Source organism: Amblyomma maculatum, chromosome 4 (genome assembly GCF_055883805.1).
Source record: "Amblyomma maculatum isolate TAMU_Amacu chromosome 4, ASM5588380v1, whole genome shotgun sequence".
In the NCBI taxonomy this organism is placed as follows: domain Eukaryota; kingdom Metazoa; phylum Arthropoda; class Arachnida; order Ixodida; family Ixodidae; genus Amblyomma; species Amblyomma maculatum.
Window position 1 is genome coordinate 74969168 of NC_139347.1, and position 25770 is coordinate 74994937.

The window sequence follows — 25770 nt, forward strand, 5'->3', positions numbered from 1 at the left end:
GACCACCCAAATGTGAACCACAAATAGAGCAGACGATTCATTATATGGCATTTTAATCCAATCACACACAAAGGCAAAAAGTACACAACAGCTCGACACTTTTTCTGATATGCATAGGTCTGCAAGCGAGTCAGATCACGAGATAAATTGTGCCAACAATAAATAGAGAAGCGAACCAGGCTAGGGCACCTCACGAGTATCACCAATGCCTTGGCTCATTTATGCAATAGTTGTAAGGTACATTGGCCTTCAAGTACTTCAAATCATAGGATGCCCAATGCTCCCCGCCCATCCCATGCAAGGTGTGTGTTGCTGTGGAAACTTATATATACAACTATCATACAAGATTCAAACGAGGCAGCAAGGGAAAAGTATGCTGTTGTCGATGTCATGTCAAGGCAACATACGTTAAAAGCTCGGTTTTTCACTCAAGCATCATTTCAACTGCTACAGCAACCATTCTGTGATCAGTGGTGTCAGCACATCTTTGAATTTTGAAACCCTCACTGTATCTGACTACAAAAAAAGTATGTAGCCTTTCATTTACCTAAGAGATATGGCAAGTGAGAATACAAAATGAATGCAGCAGCCTTTTCATTTAAATTAAATTATTATCCGAAGGCTCTGGATGAAGCAATCTAAAGATATCTTAATGTGACATTCATAAAAATAGTCACTGACACACAGCAAGCTGTAATTTTGTTCTGGTTTCTTCCAGCTCGGAAAAGTGTCACGCAAAAAGGGGCATGATGTAGACGCAAAACAGCATTGCATGTTTCGCTTGTGCGTTTTTCCAGCATTGCACCAGGCTCACCTGGTACAGTTGCTGCTCACTTCAAAGTGTTCGCTAAAGTCTCATTTCTGTGGTACATTTTCCAGCCTGGCATTCTTGTTCACTTCCATCCATGTTTCCAGATGAAAGAATAAAAAAGCAGCACAGCTTTCTGTTGGCAACAACACTTTCTTATGTTTGCCATACCAACTTCAGAGACTTTGTGACCAGCAGCCTGAATCTTAACCCAACACTTATGCAACCATTGTCTCTGAGACGCTGCAAGCATATGTGCACATAAAGGTACTCGTGAATGAATGAAGGAAACGGGAGTTGAGTAACAGTGCAGCTCCAAGCACTGAATGCAAACACAGAGTTAATTTCAGTTTCACAATGCATTTGATAGCAGGCCAAACAGGCATTTGCATCATCTAATGCAGGATCTTTTTTTCTCTCTCTTATCATAGTGGTGCACCAAATGGCACAAAGCTCCCAAAACTGATAATGATCAACTCTGTGCTTTCCATGAATTACATACCAGGTGCAAAAGCTGTTATAAAATCATCTCCCAACAACCAGCCACCCAAACCCTGTCCGCTGAAACAAACAGGAAGCTGTAACTGCCATTTGCTTCAATTTTTGAAGCACAATCGGACAATCTAACTTATTGAATTTTTCTTTTTCATCCTCAAGTTTAACCTCTACTTGGATTTAAACGACAAGAAACGAACTGCACAAGCAAGTATATATATATATATATATATATATATATATATATATATATATGCATATTTAACTACCTACTAAGTTCTCAATATTTCAGAAAACTGGACAACTGGACAAAAAAGCATGCAAGTGTCACCAGTTCATATCCGAGCGCTGCTGCATTCTTCAGCGCTCGATGCTTGTGCATGCTCTCTACATCTAACTCTGCATGCTACTTAATGCCGTTATGTTTCCTAGGTTGACTGCCCTCTGTGATGTTAACGAAGATGAGTAAAATGCAAAAGCAAATAAACGGAGGCCTGCCATACCTACTCGTGTGCTCCAACTAATACATTCCTAAAGATTTGCACAGCCCTAACACCGGTTCATACATCATACTCCTGCACATACACACAGAAGCCAGCCAACCGATTTGCCTTCATCACATTGTCACTTACACTGAGATGGGTTTTTACCACTGAAGAGCGCAATAAAACTTGCTATCAACAATAAATGCTTCAGCTCAAAGTAAATTCCACAAAGCATGCCACCACTAAGCGTGCTTGCACAATGGTGCAACACCGACATTATACAACATTTGTCAGAGAAAAATAGCATACGAACAGTACATGAAGGCATGTGCTCGCCGCAGAGTAACAGTGCTGGCTACAATAACAATAACACGCTACGGGCACCGGTGAAGTAGAACAGTGGTTATTACCTTAACCTCGCTGAAAAGGCACCAGTGTATTTTCCTCTCAATTTCTTCCACTATGAACAGACCTAGCTGGTTTTTAAGCTGCCCCGACAAAACTGTCCGTCTCGGGTTTTGATACACCATCGGTACAAAGCATGGTTCCAGCCCGGCACGTGCCGCTATTTTCTGGATTTAGGCTTAGCCATTACCTGTATTTAGGCTTAACAGCAATATTTGATCACGTGATGGTAGCAGGTGACAGTAGGCCGCTGCTCCTTTGGCATGCCACCTTGTTGTTCTTGCTTACATTGGGCATTGCATGCCTTACAAGGCAAAACGCGACTGGCCAAGAGAGAAAGATGGGCCTCCAGAACCCTGGCAGCCTGCGCCCACTCTGTGCCTCCTCGAACATCCCCACCTGTGTTTACAGTGAGATACAATCCAACGGCTTGTGGAGTCACTCAGTTTAGCCCGAGACCAAGTCCTTTGCTACAAGTCCCAGCCAGAGCCCTTGCCAGCAGGTGGTCTGGCTCGCGTCACCATTTTTCTGGCGTCCACCTTTTTGAGATTCAGAGCAGGTGTACATCCTTCTTGGTACCGCCCATCTTGTCTCCAACCCTTGGTCCAGGTGCAGTGGCGGTGACAGTGTGGACGGCTTTTAGTCCGGCCGATGAATGGCCAGCTTTGGGATAAACTCTATGAGCAGCACCTGCAAAAGGTACCAGCATTGTTGTAAAAAAAAGACAACTAATAACACAGCAAAGTGAAGGCATGAGACCAAGCTGTCCGTCATTTGACAATTTTCAAGTGGCGCTCTACAAGTACAGGTAGCTCCAATACGAAAGGAAACAGCCAGTCTGCACAAAAAAAAAATGAATTCCATTGTTGTTCCTGCACTTAAGTTAAAAGTATCTTAAACTTACTAGTCGATCCAGGATATAAGGAATCACTGTTTACGTCAGGGATTCTCAAACTTTTTGGCCTCAAGGAACCCCTAAGAGACATTCGGTGCGTCACAAGCATTACAATCGGCAATGTTATTTGTGCATGAACCTTTCCCGGTTTTTCGTCATTCAGTTAACTTTTGAAAACATTTAATTGTTTTCTTACGTTTTGCATTCAACTTAATATACTCCCAGCTTTCACTCTCACAAAGACCTCTAAAACCGAAACAAGAATGCAGAAACCTGCAGTCACAAGACCAACGTTCTATCTGACTAGTGCTCGACCAACACCCAGACCAACGTCACAAGCACTGGCACTGGTGCAACTGGTTGGCTGCACACAGAAGCGCGATTCCGTTCTCTCAAAGGTAGGGTCGTCTGAGCAGAGTCACCTGGCGATAAATACCAGAAATATTGTTAAAGCGAAGAAGAGTGCAATTAAAGCCCACTCTTCTTGTCACTTCTGTGGCATAATAGATTAACACTGCATTTTCAAGCTCCAAAACAGCGGTTCGAATCCAGTTTTTGCGACATTTTTTTCTCTGCGCTTTTTTTTTTACAATGGACAACAGTAAAATAATTTACTACAAATTACTACATCTGGAAGGCAACTTTAAATACTGAGATATGGAAACGCTCGCACTATTCAATTCCGTAGTTATTTTGGTAATTATTTCCCGCCTTCAGTGAGTGTGTTACCTTTAAGTTGCGTTCAGAGGCACTTCTGCGCCAAAATCACCGTTTAACTCCTTCACATACAGCCAGTGACAAGGAAGAAGTTCCGGGACCCTTAACTCCTTCACATACAGCCAGTGACAAGGAAGAAGTTCCGGGACCCTTAACTCCTTCACATACAGCCAGTGACAAGGAAGAAGTTCCGGGACCCTTAACTCCTTCACATACAGCCAGTGACAAGGAAGAAGTTCCGGGACCCTACTGTTGAGAGATTGGAATTACATCACGCAGAACTACATGACGGCTCGCATGACTTTCTTTGACTAGCATCCAGTCCCATTCACATGATGCTTGCAAGCCATGTGCGTAAAGGAACGAGAAAGAACTGGTTAGGCAACGGCAGGTACGGAGCAGACGAGCAGACGCAGCCATGGTGTTCGAGAGAGGGTAGACAATGCGACAGAGCGAAGCAAAAGGATGTACCTGTTTTTCTCCTGAGCTTTCTCTCTCCTCCCCCTCTCTTTCCTGGTCTTCGTTCACAGCAGCACGCACTACGCATGCACCTACACCCAGCTCAGCCCGCGACAGACAGAACGTCGGACGCATTATCCAGTGTGTGTTGTGAACCCTTTGCGCGCGGCGAGTTATGTGCCATACGCGTCTTGTGTCGTCGTGCTGAAGGTGCGGCATAGCGTAAGCTGTGGTGACTGCAGACGTTATGGCAGTTTTTGTTTTTCTTTATTTGCGGGAGTTGACCATCTTTGTCGTGCTGAACGTGTGAAATAATGTAAGCTATAACGGCTGCGGACTTTAGGAAGCGGCAAATTCATTTTTTTTTCTTTTGCGAGAGTTGTTCATCCCTGTCATGCTGAACGTGCGGCGTAGTGGCTGCAGACGTTAAGGAAAAACACGGGTCTTTCAGACCAAAAAATCGCGAAAAAAATCACTTTTTAGAAAATGTGATTTTCGAAATCAGTAACTCATTATCTATCTATCTGCTAAGTTTTTCATCTCTAAGATCAGTATTTTAGCCACAGTGCCAATTTAATCGATGTTGCTCAAATTTGGGCCGAAAACGGCCACCAAAACAACCATTTTCCGCGGGGTGTAGCTCCAGTTTCGTGCGGGGCACCGGAGCCATTTTGGTCTCATTTGAAAGAGCCGCCTTTCGTCTTCAAATTGCCGCCTCTGCTGTTTCCATTCGCCCATTGGTCGCATAAACAAATAGCAAAACGAAAAACGGGGTATTCGTAATTCCATTGGCTTTCGGGGTGCACGTGACGGCAGAGCGTCACCGCATTGGTGGAGCTGGCTGGCGACGTCTGCTCGGCGCGCCCGAGCCGTGGGGAGACTGCAGAGATGTGACGCCGGTCAAGCTTGGTTCCGAACCGCGAGGTGCATTCACGGCGAGAGTTTGGGAAAAAAAAAAAAAAAAAAAACAATTGTTGAGTAATCATCTCAGGTGATGCCCTGCCCTGGCTGTGTGCGCTCAGGCCGACGAAAGTTGCGCACCGAACGATCGAGCGACATGTTCCCTAGCACGGAAGACTGCTGCTACTGCCAGCGGTCGCACCCGCCGTGACACAGTGATATCGCAGGCCACAGATGGGCAGAAAGATAAGCTCAAAACAAATAAAGCTTGAACTCGCGGCAACTCCAGCGACGAAGAGGTAGTTGGATTGTTTTCGTGACGATGGCGGCAGCGCGGCGGAAAGTCCGCTTGGCGAGGTGGAGTTCAGGATCGTCAGATGTAAACAGTTTACCGAGACTGGCGAAGCGTAAAACATACGGCAGCGGTATTCGCGCTGAAAAAGGTGATCGTGAATAAGAAATCACCGTCAAACTTATTCTCCAGTGCGTAAACTGCGGGGACACGTCATCGTCATAGAGCTCGCCGCATGTTTGTGCCGATCGGATCGTATCCATAGTCTTTAGTGAATGTGCTTGCTTCCCATGCCATGCAGAACACTGGGAAGCAGCAAACAGCTCCAAATGACTTGTTTTTTTTCCGCAATGAATGTTCTTTACCGCGGTCTTGGAGAACGTGGCAAAACGACGTACGTGAAAAAAAAAAAAAAAAATGCCTGCATGTGACTCGCGCAGCTGAAAAAGTGACAACTGAACGTGCTGCAACTGCAAATAAAAATGAAAGAGGCGACATTTGGGCGTTTGAACAACATCCCTGAAGGTTTTTAGCCATTTTAAATTGTAAATGTGTGCATTGCACCAGTAAACTTCTGTTAAATAATCCCCTGTTTCTTGTTTTGCTTTTTTCTCAAAGCATGCATTGTCGACCACTTGCAGTTTTGCGGTCTCGATATCTCGGCACCCCAAAGCACATAGAGCCGAAATACTTTTTGCAATGGGAAGCTAAATGTAAGCTGTGTGAAATGTTGGAAGCAGATTTTTTGTTTTTGAGACCTAAAATTAATTATTTTAATGAGTTTATTCCCACTTGGTACACACACTTTGTAAACTGAAATTAATAAGGCTGCAATATGAGTGCTAATTATCATATTAGGAAACTGCTCCCAACATTTCATTCTTTACTCTTCTGGCTATCTAACCACGCCTTAATTTTAGGTTTCTAACAACCCATTATTTCAGAATTTAGGCCTTAAACAATGAAAGTTAATTAGTAATTATGTTGCAAACTAATTGGACTACAGGAAAAAGGATTGCATATTTGAAATCAGCATAAACAATTCAGTAAGGCTGTGAATTTTTATTCCAATTTGCCAAAAAATAACAGAAATAGCTCTAAGACCCATGTCCTCCCTTAAGAAGCAGCAGATTTTTCTTTTTCTTTTTTTTTTTGCGAGTCGCCCATCCTTGCATTTATGAATCAACGAAAGCATGCGGTCAGCTGCGATCATGACACCGGCTTTGTAGCATTGTTCGCTTCAAACGGCATTTGCAGCTATCACGCTTTCCAATGATTTTGTGGCAGTGAACTCCGCCAGCATCAAGCACGGTGTAGTAAATCGAACTAGGCTTGTGCAATCAAGTCATCACGGGCACTCTGCCAATTTCGCTCCCTGCCACCACAGGAGCTATCAAAAGTATAGTCAAAAGATAAACATACCCCAACGTTATCGCTGCCGCTGCGCAGCATCTTGGCGCGCTGCCAATAAATGAGCAGTGGATGCGAGGGCCGAAATGGAGAGATGCGCCACCGACTAAAAGTAAACCCTCAGCTATCTAAAAATATATGACTCAGTGATGTTGCATAAAGTCCAAAGTTTAATAGCAGTTAATTCACGTTTAATTAAGGCTTGCAATTATTCCAGTGACATTATACTCTATATAAGCTACAGAACTATGCAATATTAGCATTGCTTTAGCTTGACTCAAAGATTTGGCATTAAAGTAGAGCTCCGACTTTTGCCCGAGCTGTCAGATATCGTCTAGATTTTTAAAAATCATGGGGTTCAGATCGATTCTGTGACGTCCGGTATGGCTCATCTGATATGACTCAGTGATGTTGCATAAAGTCCAAAGTTTAATAGCAGTTAATTCACGTTTAATTAAGGCTTGCAATTATTCCAGTGACATTATACTCTATATAAGCTACAGAACTATGCAATATTAGCATTGCTTTAGCTTGACTCAAAGATTTGGCATTAAAGTAGAGCTCCGACTTTTGCCCGAGCTGTCAGATATCGTCTAGATTTTTAAAAATCATGGGGTTCAGATCGATTCTGTGACGTCCGGTATGGCTCATCTGATATGACTCAGTGATGTTGCATAAAGTCCAAAGTTTAATAGCAGTTAATTCACGTTTAATTAAGGCTTGCAATTATTCCAGTGACATTATACTCTATATAAGCTACAGAACTATGCAATATTAGCATTGCTTTAGCTTGACTCAAAGATTTGGCATTAAAGTAGAGCTCCGACTTTTGCCCGAGCTGTCAGATATCGTCTAGATTTTTAAAAATCATGGGGTTCAGATCGATTCTGTGACGTCCGGTATGGCTCATCTGATATGACTCAGTGATGTTGCATAAAGTCCAAAGTTTAATAGCAGTTAATTCACGTTTAATTAAGGCTTGCAATTATTCCAGTGACATTATACTCTATATAAGCAAAGCACATTCCATCAGAAATTAAACATCCTTTAAACACTTGAAACACACTGGCAACTACGACGAACAGCACTCCCAAGCACCTGCCAGGCCGCTTCTTACTCCCCTCATGATGGCCGTCGCAGGCTCCACCTGACACCAGTGGCGGGTATAGGAGACTTCAACTCCAGCAGTTTTTTATAACCTCCTTGGCTGCAGGTGACTGCGAAGGCACCCACAGGAGAAGTGCCCCTTGCATGGCGCAAAGCTCAATATATTGAATGTTCTGCTGAACTACAGTTAACAAATGCAAACACCACTGGGATTTCGAAGATTTCGATGCAAGCAAGAATTAGATATACCTGGGCTAGGCTGTTTCGCGTTAAAAACACTCCCTTGGCTCAAGTGACCATTACACATAGCTGGTCGTAAGCAGACCACTAGTTCACAGCTGAAGCTAATTTGGCTGTAACCTGGTAGTAAAATTTGCTTGCACTGAGAAAAAAAATGATTAGTCCCAGTGTAAACGCAAGTTATGCAAACCTATTTTCTGTCTGCTACCCTCTTTTCCTCCTGCTGACCATAATTCCCCCTGCTTCACAGACTAACTTTATTTCAGTCTAAAAGAGATGATCCTAGAAGCTGGGTGACCTTTTCACCCAGTTCTGCAAAATTTATCCAAGCGCTCTAGGTTGTGGATGGGGGACAGGAAAAATATAGTGCGGCTTGAGCAGTGTAGTTGCATGTGAAAAGCATGTGCTCTTCATCTGCGATATGCTGCGGACAAAAAGGGACAGCCAGGGTACTAAACCTGGGACGATAAAGAGAAGATTAGCATTTGCATGTGAAAAGCATGTGCTCTTCATCTGCGATATGCTGCGGACAAAAAGGGACAGCCAGGGTACTAAACCTGGGACGATAAAGAGAAGATTAGCATGAGAGAAGCCATGCTAATCTGCCTTGCATAAAGATCACTTGCCTGCTCCATACTACATTAAGATTGTGAAAGCTTGTCAAATGCTTTCACATTCTTGACATGTTTAACCAGATAGACCATATGCTGCCACTGCTCATACTAGACCTGCTTCTAATTATCTGCCAAGGTTATATTTTTTCTCTTACTCGGGCACATTCTTATATTTGCTTACGAAATTAGTCTAGTTAGTGCATATTGTTACGGACAAGCAAGGAAGAAGAAGCGGGCAGTGGCGCGGGCAGGAGCGCTCGCGGTAGGCGCGCTAACATATTCATTGAACGGCATCTACCATCGCCATCGGTCATATTCTGTCGTCTTTCTTCATCGGCTTGCCGCATCGTAACATTTGGTTGGAGGTGCGAGGTACTTTATCATCACCCCTTCATCCTGGTCCGGAGCTTCGGTGCCCTGCGACTTCTTGTGCCGTCGACTAAAGGTTAGGAGGCATGGCTGTTCCCCAGCCTGCCGGACCCAGCAAGACCTTGACGTTCCTCTGCCTCATCCCCATCCGCCCCGACGACAAGACACAACGAAGGAGAGAATGATCTGAGACGCCACACATGACCACAAGACACAAGAAGAGACTCAAACGACCATATGTGATCCCACTGACCAGATGTGCCAACCAAAGATCCCACACGACCCAAGACACCACTACACTTCAAGACATCTTCCCCTGCCTATGCCATGCGGTGCATGCCTTGGCCTCCGCCATCGAGTTGTGGCAACGTGTGGCCCGAGAGTCTCCTGGGCCAAGGTTCATCGGGAATCATCGTGCCGGCAAGCCATTCTATTCTTCCTTCTTTCTCTTCTTTAAGCATCTAGACACCCCCATCATCATGCCATAGAATCATCAACATCGGTAAACTTCCTATCGGGGCGATCGCTCGGTGGCCCTGGGTCATGTTACGGACAAGCAAGGATGAAGCGGGCAGTGGCGTGGGCAGGAGTGCTCGCACTAGGCCCGCTAACATATTCATTAAACGTCATCTACCATCACCATCGGTCATGTTCTGTCGTCTTTTTTCATCAGCTTGCCGCTGAAACAATATCGTCATGAAACATCGTAACAATATGTCTCAAGCGTATGGCTCTGTGGCCTATTAACAAACAGAACGTCCTTGTAAAGCAAAGTTCTGTTTCACACTTGAGCATTGTTAAACACACATTCTATGCCCCTAATAATTTGATGGTAGCATCGTTACACAGCCTCTAATGCCAACTGTAAACCTTCAAGATAAGAATTGTACACATATTCTAAAATTAAACGCTGTTCCAGTGATGCAAGTCTGCAATAGCCTAACATCAGCTTTTCGAGAATACAAAAAGCATTTGTGAAAAAGAGTCACCCAGGCTCAAGCACCACCTCAAGTGGAATAATCGAAAGGGGGCAATGCAACCAATGTGGTGTGACAAAGACTACTGTCATTTGCTCTGTGTCTCAGTGGCAAAGTCTCATGCTAACAAAAACATAAGCAGCATGCATCATTGACAATGTGCTTTCGTTCGGTGTTTGCTCACTTCTGCTTAGTAAACACTTCCCTCATCTATCACGTCAATCCGCCAGTATGTGAACAAACTATGCGAGTAATCCTGCACGTTCAGGTGCAGCAGTGGTACCGAGCACCTACACTCGACTCGACAGGCACCTCGCTCTGCAGTGCACCCACTCCAAAAGTTGTCGGCTCTCGATTACTGACAAGCAGATTTAAATTTTGTAGGTCTCCCTCACAGACAAAGAAGAAGGGTACATCTTCTCTATGACAATGGTGCAGTGAAAGAGGATGACCATGTCAGCACATATGCTAGGGAAAAAACAGATCACGGGCAGTGGAGCAAAGTGTAAAACCGGAAACAGAGAATGAGGTCCGATTGGCTAATTGTGTGGGGACTTCACAGCAATGAAAGAAACTCTGTGCTTGCAGAACCAAGAGGCAGGGCAAGGAACATGGGCAGAACACAGGTGAACACCAGCAGAACACTTCACGCAACAGCACAGTGTAATTTTACATACATTGATATCAGCGCTTAAACTGTGCTTGAGAGCACAAACAATGCACAGAAGCCTTAAGGCTAAAACAAATATAAGGCAAATGAGTTAACCCAGTGACCTTAAGAAGACAAAGACCACTCACATATTCCATCATGCTGTTGGAGTCGCATCTCTGTTTCCCAAGCTTCCAGTGTAGTCCAAGCTGCAGTAGTGCCATACAGTGAGTGACCTCTGCCAGAGACCGCATACTAGCCGCACTACCAAAGCATCCCCACAGTCCTCACACCCAACAAAAAAATGCTGCACATTTGGGAACATCACTACTTTTGTGGTAAAGTCATGAAAGGGGCCTATAACATTGATATGTCATTGCAAAGGGCTGTAGTGTCACTTAGCACAGAGCCTATTAAACTCAACAAAGCCACAGTTTCTGTCAAAAGGGATCCTCGGCATTTTTACAATGCACAAGGTGGCCACTGGCACTCACTTTTCTGATGAATCAGAAAAAAAGGCTAATTTTCCCAATGAAAACTGTCTTGCCAAATACAGCCAATTTTGATATCCCCGCAAAGTACTATTTGATTAGCTCAGCACAAGTTTTTTTTTTTTTTTTTTTTTTTTTTCTGGACATGAAACAAAAAAAGTGCATTCCCCAAAGTCTCCAACTGCATGAACTCCCATTATATTTGTGACAAATGCTTAAAGTCTAGGACACTGAGCCTGCACTTTTATAACCTTGGCGTTGGTACACAACATACTTGTTGTCGTCTTCGTCTTCTCCCCCATCATCCCTTACCACCTCACCGAATACTTCATTTTCCATAACACACTCCCTTGTATAAGCACACAAACACAACAACAAAAAGACACATCCCAAGTGATCCAACTCCTCTGGCGGATACTAGAGAGATTAGCCCCACAATGTCAATAGCTACCCTTTGAAACGGTAGGTCAACGGCTGGCATCTTGCCCAGAGGTACGGGACCAACCTTTCCCTTTGGAACTGTGAGCTGGCACACGTCACACAAGCGAACAAAGCGTTTAACGTCACCGGAGCAGTAGCCGGCGTTGCTCTCTTCCAGCCAAGGTGTCCCTGACCCTTCACTACTACTCACGACTAGCTCAGCGAGGCTAAGCTAGTTGGCTTTGTGGCCAGTTGTAAAGTACTTTGTTTTGAGCAACTGAACCAATCATGCAGCAACAGAAACCCTTCACGAGCATGATGAGCAAAACTGAAACAGGTTATGTGCAGATGTTTGTACTGCAGTTGACCACTCATCTTGTAAATGCAGTTACAAGGCTGCCCATTTCAATTAAGGCTCTACGCGCATAAAAAAATAACCCTTAAACAGTGAAAAAAAAAATGAAGAAAAAAAAGAAATTACAGGCTATTTAAATTAAACAAACAAATAACGAAACAAATTCAAAATCTACCACGCCCCCTCATAAAGTATTTCCGCCAAAGCCCTGTTTCCAGCCGCAGTTACAAGACTTGTTCCTTTTCGTACTGCCTTTGGTATGAACTCTCCGTGATTTCAGTGAAACATTCGACCAAGATTGTCGAACTCAAAAGTTTCACGGGGTTACTAGACAAAAGTCTTGCAACACACAATGCACTCATATTTCTCCAGCTAATGCAATCACGACATTTCGTATGACGCTGATCTCCCCAGATGAGAATTTTTGTTCAGTTGACAGAAAATTTGTGGAGATTCCAAACATTGTACATAACACAGGGGTGGAAGCAGGCTTGAGCATTTTGGAGTAGCTCGGGAAGCAGTAATAAAGGCACTTTGGAGCAGCTTTCGAGTAACAAAGCAAGGGTTTCGGAGCCCTCGAATTATGTTTTGCAGCACGTTTCTAGGCTCAAACACTTTTCATAATGGTAATTTTTTGCTTCCTGACATGTAAACAAATCCAATTTGATTGCTCTTCTTTTTCATCATTCAATGCTTTGCTGAATATGCACGTATCTCTGACAAGACATAACAAACAGCCAAAACATGTACAGATCCTTAAAATAACACAACTGACCTCAGCAACAATTTGGAAGAGACTAGCAGCAAATGGAATGCTTGCTTGTATACTTTGTAAGTGAACGTCAAGTTTAACTTTAAGCTTTTAACTATTTTGGTTGTATAGATTCAAACATGGAGTCTACCACTTTGATGCGCTCAAGCACCACCATACATCCATGCTGATCAATTCCTGGGCACTGGTCAGTATAATGCCTTCAGGGAGGATAGACAATACGGTATGGTAGTCTTTTCCTCCTTCAGATTCTTTACTTCATAGCCTTCTCCCAGCGCCTGTCCACATTACCGCTTGAGCTATGCTCTGCCACCGGTCTGCTGCCGTCGTTTTGACTATGGCAGCCCCATATACCGTGTACACGCAACTTACAACGTGCCATCGCCCTGCTGCACTTGGTGGTAGTCAGTCGCTTAATCAAATTGCATCACACTGCAATTTTTCGAGGCAATACCATTACTTATTTTTATTTATTTATTTAGAATACATCTCAAAGGCCCCAGGTGTAAGGTGCAGAGCGCGACAAGACAGTGTTCAGCGTCCTCATATTTTTTTTAGCTTTGTTTTTATTATGAAAAAGAGCGTTCTGCTAAATTTGATGGCAAAACATTGAGACAGCCAATTTGGAACAGTTTTGAATTAATACTATAGCATTACAGAGCAAGATGGAGCAGGAAAAGCAGTTTGGAGCAGAATGGAGCAAGTGGAGCTGCGCTTCCACCCGATTAACAGTTTGGCAATAAAGTGCGGATATAAGATTCTTAGGCCATGTCAACTTACCTTGTGATAGAGATGGCTATTCTCCCAATCCAAAACTTTCTCTATTGAGTGCCGCGTCTGCGAAAGATTAGCAGACAAAATGAAGCTAACCAGTAGGGGCACACATGAATGCACTGAGATCTTACGCTACAACTAACAATGTCTCAAGGCTAAAAGGCACAATACCAAAGGCATCAAAGGTACAGTACCTCGGCGATAAAAACTTTTGTAGCCTAGCGAGTATTAGAAAGCACTTTATATATACTTCAGCACACGCCCCTGATGTGCTTGTGTATGGGGCAAAGTAACCATCATATCTCCTCTATGGGACGTGTGGGAAAATTTCAAACAACAGAAGCATGCTTTGCAATATGTTGGCCACACCTGTACAAACAGTGCTGCAAGTGCAAGTCCTGTCTTGATGCCCAGACAGTAAACACTACATAGAACTTGGCAACATTAAGCACCAAGAAGCAATGGCCTTGCCCTGTGGCACAGATGGAGAGCTCTGGTGCACTTTGAAAATACCCAGTACCTTAATTTTGAGCATTTTTATGCTATTCTTTTCAGGCCAGAGTAAATATACGCTCAAGCTGCAGCTGTCAATATGAAATTCGATTCGGTTCATGAGGTTCAACAGCCCAAAACGACTCGGGCTAAGAGGAACGCCGTAGTGGAAAGCTCCAGGTAAATTCGACCATCTGGGGTTCTTAAACTTAAAAACGTTCATCAGACCTAAACCAGAGTATGCTTGCATGGTGTGGGACCCTCACAGCAAGAAGAATATTGAGGCAATGGAGAACATCTAGCAGAAAGCCGTGAGCTCCATCTTTTCAAAGTATTGCACGTCCGATTCTCCCTCCATTTTAATGAAAGAAAATTCCATCCAAAAACATGAAGGAAAATCCAGAGACTAAGATTCCTATTACTGCTGAAAAACAGCAAACTTGCTACGAGTCCTGAACCTAACCTTACGCCCCTTACAACTCGTCCAACAAGACATCACCACGCACAATGTTTAACTCCGTATCAAGCAAAAATTAATGCATTCACATATTCTTCTTACCCATATACTATTGAGGAATGGAACAGGCTGCCTTCTGACGTGCTTATGTACACTCTATCCATTGACAAATTTTTGGCATTTTACTCACAGTCATGTTTCGTATTTCTGTACGCTTTCTTGTTAGCGTTCAACGCATCTGACTGTAATTTGCTAGTTACTTGTGTTTCTCATGGTTGTAGCATATTATTTATATTCCACAATACTGCATTCCTTTTGCCCCTTCTATATAATAAGCACCGATATCATACGATACACTAGCGCCTTGAATCTTGTTGTCAATTTAAGGGCAAAAAAGGAAAACTTTTTTAGGCACAGACATGAAAATTTAAAAACAGTCTCAATCACATCTATCAAGCAGTGTCCTTCCATATGATTTTCAATAAATACTTGCAAGTAAGTAGGTTCGATATTTCTATGAATATAGACGCTGTTATCAAGTGCTTTGTAATTCAGGTAAAGCAAAAATCGTAAAATCTGTCTGTCTGCTAAGAAAGGTGATATGGAATCTGGCAAGCCGTTCGTTGGTACATAGAGGAGGCGGCGTGCCCATGTGAGAAACATTCAAGCCCAAATGACCACAGACGCTAGGAGGTGCATCCCAATAGGAGCCATGCAACGACACTGATCGAAACTAAAGTTGATGTCAAAAAAAAATCAATCAGTCATACTGTGTTGTGGTTTTTCCACGTTCATTTTCATGATGTTACGACATTAAATCTTCCAGTGTGACAATAGTCAGCACACAAATAATGCCATGCATCTCACAACTGAATCTCCACTTTGTTGCCCAGTAAGTGGTATAGCACAATAATGAATTTATCATAACAGAATAAACACAGCAAGTTTTTGGTCGCGTCTTTGTGGTGTATCTCTTTGAGTCATCGCCAATAGCCCTAACCAATTGCTTTCTTTAGTGATTTTATTACAGACCATGGCAAACATGTGGTCATTAATTTAAGTATACATTTCCATGTCTAGGCAGCAACGCTCCACGGTAGTACCACGGCAGCTCCACGGAAGTACCAAAAATTCTCCCATTAAACCCGAAAACCCTTATTTCAGGTCCTTTTCCCAGCAGCAGCTGGAAAGTTACCAATTTGGAGAAAGGGCAAACATTTCAGTTAAGTATTTCCTGACACTCTGCAAAAATCTTTTGTTATATTTTACTCCTCAAATTCTGTGGAAAAGAGAAAATTCCCTGAATAGACCCCCACGGTCTCCAAAACAATCATACAAAGCCTGCCAACCACTGCTGCAGGGTCTTCTTCAGACACTATAGAGAGCTGCCACAATAACAAAGCCTTGCAAGCAACTGAAGCCAGAATATCACACAAAAGGTTGAGATGAGGTGGCTGTACACCATGAAATGCACTGTCCTTTCATTAAGCAGGAGGCCTAATGCATGGGGCCCTGCTATAATTCCAAGCTTTGTGACAAACCACTCACCCTTTTGCTGAGGCAGACAACAGGCCACAATGAGCAACCAAGTGTACAGCAGCAGCACAAGCAGCCACAAAACAGCCACTTCACATTCACCGGCAAAGTCTTGCGCAGAACACTGTTTATGCGTAAAATTGTTGCCTTGAACTCTTCAGGTGCCACCTGAAAACACACATAAAGGACAAGGAACATCTTAATATAGACAGTGTCACGACACATACACAGGAGACCAATAGACTAGGGCCCAATACCGAGACCAATAGACTAGGGCCAATTAAACTAGGGCCCAATAGATGACCTTGGTTAAACTTGGGCACAAGGCTCAAATCCTAACAGAGGCTGTTGACTAACTACAACACAAAGTGTCCAGGACAATATTAAAGGAGAATAGACACATACATTTTCTGTTTAAATATTTTTGCTTTAATCGATCCATGATGGTTCAAAACAAAGGGACTGCAACCCAAAAAGCCCCAGAACAGTTTAAATAATTAATTATCCGGAAAATAATCAGGACCAGTTTCGGTTTCGGTCTCTTCGAGCACGCGATGATGCCAAAGATGAGAAAACGCCACATGAGCGGCCCCTACTGGCAAGGCTGGTGAACGCGTAAACACAGAATATAATGACGCATACGGGCAGCGTTTTTCGTCTGCTCGTGATCGCACATGCAAGAAAATATTGTCATCGAGCAGCGCTTTATCTGATTTCGACCTGTTCGCCAGCTACTAAATTAAGCGATGGAGCAGGAATCAGCAGCAGTCACGCAGAAAATCTCAACTAGTAGAACATGTTGAACAAAAGAGCTGATTACCTTGAAGATGCTGCTCTCTCAGCCTGGTTTGCCAGTGCTGTGAGCCAAACAGACGTCCGAAAAAAATATTTTTTTTAATAGAATTATAACATGGCGCGAACCGTGGCCTGCTACCTATGGCTACTACCACACAGCTCCCGTGCTCACGCACCGATTGGCCCCGGCATAGCAGACCTGCGTGCCACTGTTCAAGCATGTGGCGCCATCTCGCAGTGTCAAGGCAATCTGGAGACGTAAAGCCGTGTTCCCCACGATCAGCTCCCAAACCATAGCGGCCAAAGCGTCCGCTATCGACAGTCTATCACGAATCACTGTTTATTCACTTACACATCTTCTTGTACAAAGGACTATCAATAACGATTAAATTGGGAGGATTGTTTGGCCAATATTGAGATGCTGGAAGAAGTTATTACAGTAATACACGCAAGCTTTTTTTCGCAGTCATTTGCTGCTGCTGCCCGGTGTGAAGTGCCTGGCATCTGCTAGCTCCGCTGCTGAAGGGATCGTGCAAATCAAGAACATATATTATTATGAAATGGACTTCCCAGTAAAGCGGCGTGAAATTCTTACGTTATTATTACAGCATTCGCCGGTTCCGAAGCACCATCCACTGCAGCTTCGATGTGAAACCAGCGAGGCCTAGCAACGTCTAGGACATGCGGGAAGCTGCGCAGTGTCGCCTGACGCGCCAGTGAGTGGCGCTGTTGCCAAAAGCACTGCATTTGTGCAGGCTAAAGCCCCTCTACTAGTCGCTGGGTCATGGAGGGGCTTTGGTGCAGGCACTGTTGGGGCCCGAATATAGCAGGCAGTCTCCATATGAACACAAGGTTCAAGTTGTACGAGCCCAGCATAAAACGAAAAGTAAATTCTGCTTCCCTTTTTCATAGTCCGATAGGTGTGTCCGCGCGCACGCATAAAGTATACCCAATACCCAAGCTTTGCGCTTGAAAAACACGCCGACCGCAGAACCAATGCCGGGTGAGGTAACTGTAACATGCACCAACAAAGACAGTGTAGAAGGTTATCGAGTCAAGTGATCAGAAGCGCGGAACTTTCGCAGGGTACGGCCGGACTTAAGTGGTGACGGCGCCGTTCCGAGTCTGGCACGGTGAGCTATCCTGTGTCGTCACTGCTCTTTGCTTTGTCGACTCCATGTCACAATTGCTTGATGACATCATGTTATTTACCTATGTACACATTTTCGTCACAGAGATGTCACTGTCGATGGCTTTTGAAAAAACAGAGTAGTTGCCTGGCTCGTTTTTAAAATCAAAATAAGATATCTTCTTGGGGAGCATCTCTGTACAAAAGAAAAGCAATCATATCCCTTCCGACGCTTCAAAAATTAGTGTCTATACTCCTTTAACAAAACTGACAAACTTTAGCAGTATCTGCACGAAAAAGCTAAAGAAAACAGAAAATACGGCAATCAAAAAAGTGAAATAAGAAAGTAAAATAAAAATGTACACTAACAATGGGCTCAATTTAATATGCAGCCCTCACACTATATATATATAAGTAGCTTATAATAAGCATGTGCAGGTTCAAGACATAACTGCAACAAAATAGAGGTAAAAAGGTATAAACAAATACAATAAGAAGCACCATATAGCCTTCAAAGAAGCCCTTCTGATAGAACAAAATAGCTCCTCCATCTATGAGGATTCAACGCACACCCATTCAAAGTGAATCTAGTTCCCAGCATAGTTAATGAATAGTATTGTTTAGCTGCCACAGTTGTTACTTGCAATAATACAAATCTTACTGGCGCAAGTCGCTGAAAGTCAAAACCTAGCCATTATTACAGTCACCCATTGTCACTGAAGGTGTACAAGTAGCAGCAACAAGTTTTCAATGTCGCCATGATGTGCCCCCTACTGCGGAGGTAAGACCAGTGCAGTTGGTGCAAACATTTTAAAAGCTTGCGCAGAACATACAAAATATACAGAAAGAGAAATGGTGACTACTCTGTGGAACCAGCTGCACTGCTAAGTAGCGAAAGGTGCACATGTCACTCGATGAATGGCCATAGTCTGCTAACAGTACTGGGCAGTGACAAGGTAGAAAAAAGTCACAGTAAATGTCACTTGATGCATTTAAACCATGACCAGAAACAAGTCCATGAACTAGGGCCTGGCAGCCAGTGCCAGAGCCACGAAGCCATCACAACAAGTTCCTTTTTTCATTTATTTAACCACACCCTTCATCCTTCATACCATTTTTTATGCCCTGAGGCAAAATCATCACAAAAAAGAAGTCCCTTTGGTGAATTAAAGAGCGATGCTGTTAAGTTTCTTACCTGTGTACCAGGTACCTGTGTATGCACATAAGGTAGCGATGCAGAGTAAGTCAGTGTGAGCTCTGTGGCAGCAAATGTCCCTGCTTTTCTGTGCTGCATCTCTTTACCACACGCTTTTTCGTGTCAGCCAGGTATCGAATGACTCAGCAACTTCAGCCCAAGTGGTACCGTGGTGCACACATTGCAGCAGCAGAAGTCATGCAGCTATGACATGCTTCATGCACCCTTTTGTTTCTCGATACAAATTCCGGGTGTCATAAGCCACAAACACATCAAGACATGGCCATCATGCATACATGCAAATTGACCCAGGTACAATTTGCTACAGTCATGTATGTGTTTATATAATTTCTTTAATGCTGCCAGTTCTAGTTTATGATCTTGGACCATAAACCAAAACTGAGTGGCACATAAGAAGAATGAAGAAAACTGTGCAAAAAGAAGACAGGACAGTAGGAAGACACGCATTGCACTCGTATGTGTTTCTTCCTAGAGTCCCGTCTTATTTTGTGCAAAGTTTTCTTCATTATGTCGATTCACCAAATGAACCAACAATCTATAATTGTAGCTCCACAAGAACACTCAAACAGCACTTACACAGAATAAACACCTCGTGTTTGGAGCGTGATAGTGTTGCATATGTGCCATTAAATGCAATACCACAAACAGAATAAGAAAAAGTATTGTAAGGAAATTTGGGGTTAAAAATGTGCTGATAAGTGTGACAATAACCAAAGCCAGTCTCGGCTGTGGGAGGTGGTTAGTTTGAAACCCACCACCGGACACCCACCGATAAAAATGGGTACAAGCGTCCCCCGGCCTGGCGCTCGGCTTTTCTAGGGGTGTGCGCTTGGGAAACGCTCCGTAAACCCCGCTGCGGCCCCTGTCCCCCAGAGGCCCAAACCCAGTTTCGAACCTCGCAACCTACAAAGGCCCATCTTTCCACAATACACTAACAAATGTTTTAGAAAGTGAATTTATTCCTATATGAAAACTTTTTTTCTGGTAAGTTTTTGTTCATTACTTCCTTTTCTTTCGCGTATTGTAAGTTATCTGTTATTTTTTATCTATTTTGTTCAGCTGCCATTGTACTCATTTGTCTCTATTTTGCCGATGCAATTATGTTCTTCACCTTGTCTGCATTTCATGTATATGATGATGGGTAAAAGCCCCTCCCCTCTATAACGTTTCTTGTAAGCCCTGAGGGTACAAATAAATAAATAACTAGAGCCAGCGCCTCAACGAAATCGTGACGACCAACGGAGGTTTATAGGCGACATCATTGATAACGCGTAAACCCCTGCGAAGAAATACCAGCTCTAGGCGCAGGAAAAATAATAGAGAGCAGCAGTTTCCATTGTTTACCTTGGCTGACAGTGTGGGCGGGAACTCCGTGTCGAACTTGTTGCTCAGTCCAAACCTGCGGGAAAGTGCGTAAACAGAGCACGCAGACAGCGTTAAAACAACAGCCATAAAACCGCGCACTCGATCGTAACGCGTTCGGTGCTACGCTCTAGCCAGCAGGCTGCGTAGCGACGTACATACAACAAGCGTACAACGCGCTGGACATGACGTCCAGGTTAGCACAGAAGCAGGGGGTTGGTGAAAGACAGATCTACACGCAGCTCTGCAAGTACGAAGGCTTGAGGCGAGACAAAGATGTCGAGCGGCTGAATCAGCTGATCAATAACAACACGTGAAATGGGTAAATGGATCTGGAGGGTGACGTCAGTCCGCGGGCGACAAACAATGCACACAGAAGCGGCAAAAGCGCCTAAAACTGGATATCAAAAAGCTTAACAGAAGCAATCCAGAGAATCTGCTATTAAATGTGGGCTGCATAGGCACGCTGGATTCTATCAAGGACGACAACAGAAAGCTTGGGAGAGCACGAGGACATAAACTTTCTTTTCATGCCTATGTTTATCTAGCATCATTTTGTGGAAGGTCTCAATCTTCCCGCGCGTAGCTTTATACACAGATAAATTATCGAGTACACGAGGCGTGCGTGAACCTAACATGCAGCACGACAGTGGCATCGTATCCGTTGCGCTACAGCTACCCGCGGAACAAGCGTATTCATACCGCCATCTCAGACGATAGCACTTCGATTTTTCAAAAAACAAAAAACAAAAACGAAGTCAATGAAGGCCCCAGGCGCGAAACGCCTCGTCACGGCAACTCTCTTAGCGCGCGCCCTGCGGGGGGTCTTTCTTTGTGAGCACAGCGGCACAGCCATCGGAGCACTCGATGCAGCGCATCACGCTCGGCTGCTACTCACACTGTCATGTTGCCCGCGCCTCTGATGACCACGGGCTCTGGCACGAGGCTGACAAGCGAGTCTTCAATGGCCCGTTCTTCATCGTCTTCTTCCTCGTAGATTGCATCAAAATCTGCCATATTTGATTCTGGAGATGCAGCCATCGGTCACTCTTCTCAGTCTGTACGGTTTCCTCCACGGTGGAACTTTAGGTGTGTTTCAAGCGGGCACGCGGACGACTGTAAGTGCGTAGCTAGGAATTTTTGAAAAGCGTCATCACGCAAAGACTGGCAAGGCGCAGGCAGCTCCTGTCCAGGCGTTCAGCTGACTACGGCACAACTTCACCAACCGATCGACAGCTCAATCCACTTTTGCTAAACACTGGAGGTTAATGTTTTGCTTGCGCGTACCAGCTGGAGATAGATGGCAGCAGCTGCTTTTGTGCATTTCGTCACGTGACTGTAACATTTCAGCCACCAAGTGGAGGGTTTCTGCCAAAACCGCCAATCCAAAATAACTGAAAATATGCGTGTCTTTTGCGAACAAAGAATTTTTACGTTTATTGTGCATTCGCGTATCAGCATACCTTTAATTCAGAAGGCAATGCCTGTGTTTATTTAAAAAAAAGAAAAAAAAATAACATTTTTTTTGTTCAGGCTTGGCTTGACTTGTAACGCGACCAATTCGGACTGATTGGCAGATTGGCATGGATATTATATGCATGGATGGTCATAGGATCAGCGCTGGGTGTGTTTTTACTGCGTGATCGCATGGTAGGCTGTTATTTTTAATAACCTACCCTTTTCATTTCGTTTCACTCGAGCCGACAAGGTTAGAAATGTCCTCGGAAAAGTTTGAGGACCTCGAAGAGGACTTTGTGGCACTTATGGAAGAAATACGACGGAAACTGGAAAGTGCCAAAGGACGGGGCGGCAACGGCGAGAGCAAGAAATCTCTTCTTCGCGAAGTGCAGCGCAAAGTGGACCAAGCTACCGGCGTTCTACAAGAGCTGGAACATGAAGCTAGAGCAGCGCCGAACCCGTATCGTGTGCATATGAATTCAAAGACGCGAAAATACCGCTTGGAACTGGACGACGTAAACAAGACCGCAGCGTCTTTGGCCGGTGGTGTTACGCACGTCACCATCGCTAGACAAGACCTATTGAGCCCATCCAGTGTTTTGGGAGATTTCGGCGCTGGTGATCCTCAACGAAGCAGACTTCTGCAGATGAACGAAACCTTGGATAGAACTACGGACAGCCTGGCGAGAACTTTCCAAGTCGCCGCTGAAACCGACCAGATCGGAACAGCTGTAGCTGAAGAGCTGCGCACGCAAAGGGAGTCTCTTGTGCGTACCAAAGAGCGGCTCGAAGAGACGGATCAGAACCTCTCGACGAGCCGCAAGATATTGCGCACCATGTATAGGCGCGTCATGACCAACAAAATGATCCTGATCATGATTATCGTTATCGAAATGTGCATCCTAGGAGCCCTTATCTACTGGAAGTTTATCATGAAGTGAAGAGTCGAGGTGTATGCGTGAACTCATGTTGCAGCTTGAAGTGAAGGAAACAAGCCTATCTTTATTTACCTTTCCTGCAGACGTATCGCGCAACTCGAAATGAGTGTTCTACTTCTAAGAATTTGAATCAAACCTTGTAATGTTTTATTTTGGAGAACTTTTGAAATAACAAATGATATGTTCTTGTACGTATACATTTCAAGACATTTCGGCGGTGCAGATTCTTTTGCACATCTTGCTTACACGGACCTAGCCTGGGGAGCAATTTTATATACCTTGATCTCGCTTGCTACGCCATTCATTGTTGGCAAACTGTTCCTACATTTACATTGGGTAGCATTGTCTGAATTATCTCTCGATGTATTAAAATTAAAGAGTACTGCACCACTGCTACCAAGCTTTTTGCAGCGTTGCATTCATCATGACTTTACGCCTCACATGCTGCTTCAAAGGCAAGAGGGGGAACAAGTTTTATGGTGTAGCGGCGGCATGCAGATGGTGAAATTATCGTTGTTCAGTTATCCTTTTACGGGCTTTGTAGGTGTTGCCACAGCTGAACAAGCGGGCTCATACAAATGCAGCCAAAAGGCAGGGTGTTCAAGAAACAGCGACCAGGCACTGCCCGAAGCCAGTGGGCAGCTAGGTATTTGTCGAAAGTAACCAGTCAACGGGTTTCGCTCACAACACCCTGAAAGATTAAAGGGTGTAAAAAGGCGAGAACAATTATTCGTCTTGTCACAAAAGAGATGCTCTCCGTTGCTTGGCTGCTTACGCAAAGATGGTACACCGACTTGTGGCATTGCTGCTAGCCTTTCCATCATATGCAAAGTGTGGCGAATGTTGTTACGCAGCCGACTGTAGTTGTGCGACGAACCAGTAAATCGGACAGTTTCTACTTTCATGATCCATAGAGGAAGGAAACAGCCATGAAAACAATGCCTTTGTCAAAGGGTACAGATCATAGGGCATGGCTAAAATATAAATTGCACTCTCTACGGGGAGGTTCCCTTCTGGGTCGTGCTGTGTAACTTACTATTTATGCAACATCTATTGCCAGTGCTTCTGTTTGGACCAACATTGTTTTTGATGAAAGCTGTTTGTTGCTAAAAAACATTTCAGGCAAACAATCCTGTTCACATCATCATAATCAGCTGGACTACACCTACTGAAGGGTGAGCACCTCTTTCATGTCCCTCCAGTTAACCTGGTCCTGTGCTAAAAGTGCAAACAGGAAACTTCGACTGGTGGGCAGCTTATAGGTTATTGGGCTTAACGTCCCAAAGCAATTCATGCTGTGAAGGAGCGGGTAACTAATATAAAAGGAATTTGGCACAAATAATGATCACAGAAACAAGGAGCAGGCTAAGCAAAACTGGGGTGTAGCTGCCACTACCTCCTAACACTGTTCAAGAAATACTGTGTGCTGTACATGACTCTGGCAATACTCACTATAGTAAGCAGAGAGATTGTTATTCATTTGAACTGTACATTCCATGCATTTCATGGCAGAGCAAAAAGGTTGATCGCTGGACCCAAAAACTGCAAAAGTTATGGTTCAAGTGTAGAACTGATGCACTTTCTCACAGCTCATTCATTGTCGCACAGCAAAACAGCAGACGAGAGGAGTTGTTTAAAAAAAATAGTCATTTGCCACATGACACTTTTACTATGTGTATCGTATTAACTACTAATTTAGCTACGTTTTTGAAGCAAACCTTGCTAAATGAAAGAAAGTTCATAAGGGGAACTGAAACATTACTAACTAAAAATGTGCAAATGGTTTCTATGACCAGCATTTGCAACTTTTGTAAAGCTGTACAACAGACTACTATTAATAAAGATTAATTTCATTGGTGCTAGGTTTGCCTTGGCCAAATGGTACCATGGCATGTGGTGTGTCACTTTACAGAGATGTCCCATTTTCATTCATTTAGCCCCCAGAAGGACCAAGCAACAAACCATGGGAAAAACCTGTGCTGACTAGAAACCAGTGGGTACGCTGTGGCAATAGGGACTGAAGCCCACACCTGTCGCATATGAGGCAGATGTTCAAACATAGTGATCCAATTTTCAGTGTCCACGAAGCACACAATCACAGCACATATAACCACAAGAAACCATGAGACATATATATGAGAGTAGAATGAATGAGTGAGGCAATTTATTTTTACCATAAGATTCCAACCAAGCACCCCTCCCCAGCTTCTCTGCGAATTTCATGTTTGTCCGTTCCAGGCCTGCTTACAAATTCGTGGCCCAAACTTTTCCAACAACTGCAAATGTTGTTACTGCTTGTCGAGCAGTAGCAACACATGCAGGGCAAAATTAAAATGACATACAAAATGGCTATCTTGTGCATACATCTCTTCAAGGGCTGTCACTTTGATACCATCTGAGGCCAACTTTAAAGTAAGCTGCATACATATGCCGCCCAAGGAAGAGCGGTCTTCTCTGCAACAGTTGGCACCTGATGCTTCCGCCCTGAATTGTTGACAGTCGTCGATGCAATCAGTCTGAATGTCCTCAACAGCTCCTGTCATCTTGTTGGGGGCCTCATTTTGGCGGTCAGATTGCACTGCAAGAAACTGCCAACTAGACCCAGACTGGAGACTGAAAAGAGGTTTATAATGGCATAATTCATGAAACTCCAGTTTATCCAGTTTAGTGAAAAACCAAGACATCCCGCCAGTCGTTGCAAAAGGTAAGAGGGCAGAGAGCTTCAGAGCCAGATGACAGTTGTCGCCCATCAT

At 44.1% G+C, this 25770-nt stretch overlaps 2 protein-coding genes across 2 annotated transcripts; one reads left to right on the forward strand and one right to left on the reverse strand.

Annotated features, from left to right (window-relative positions):
- Positions 1–36: 36 nt before the first annotated feature.
- Positions 37–21936, reverse strand: LOC146191429 (cysteine-rich hydrophobic domain-containing protein 2). The gene is made up of 6 exons (XM_084601966.1): positions 21520–21936; positions 20604–20658; positions 16132–16287; positions 13641–13697; positions 10972–11031; positions 37–2883 (listed from the first exon to the last, which is right to left on the reverse strand). Exons 1-6 carry the CDS (start codon positions 21660–21662, stop codon positions 2833–2835), a joined length of 522 nt encoding a protein of 173 aa, XP_084458092.1. The 5' UTR covers positions 21663–21936; the 3' UTR covers positions 37–2832.
- A 245-nt stretch (positions 21937–22181) lies between these two features.
- Positions 22182–23411, forward strand: Vti1b (Vesicle transport through interaction with t-SNAREs 1b). Its single transcript, XM_084601965.1, has one exon. It carries the CDS (start codon positions 22337–22339, stop codon positions 23018–23020), a length of 684 nt encoding a protein of 227 aa, XP_084458091.1. The 5' UTR covers positions 22182–22336; the 3' UTR covers positions 23021–23411.
- The last annotated feature ends 2359 nt before the right edge of the window (positions 23412–25770 follow it).

Coding starts and splice junctions, on each gene's coding strand:
- LOC146191429 (XM_084601966.1), bottom strand. CDS start 21,662: ATGGCTGCATCTCCAGAATCAAATATGGCAGATTTTGATGCAATCTAC. Junction 20,659..21,519: donor GGCGCGGGCAACATGACAGT/GTGAGTAGCAGC, acceptor ACTTTCCCGCAG/GTTTGGACTGAGCAACAAGT. Junction 2,884..10,971: donor CCAACAGCATGATGGAATAT/GTGAGTGGTCTT, acceptor TACCTTTTGCAG/GTGCTGCTCATAGAGTTTAT.
- Vti1b (XM_084601965.1), top strand. CDS start 22,337: ATGTCCTCGGAAAAGTTTGAGGACCTCGAAGAGGACTTTGTGGCACTT.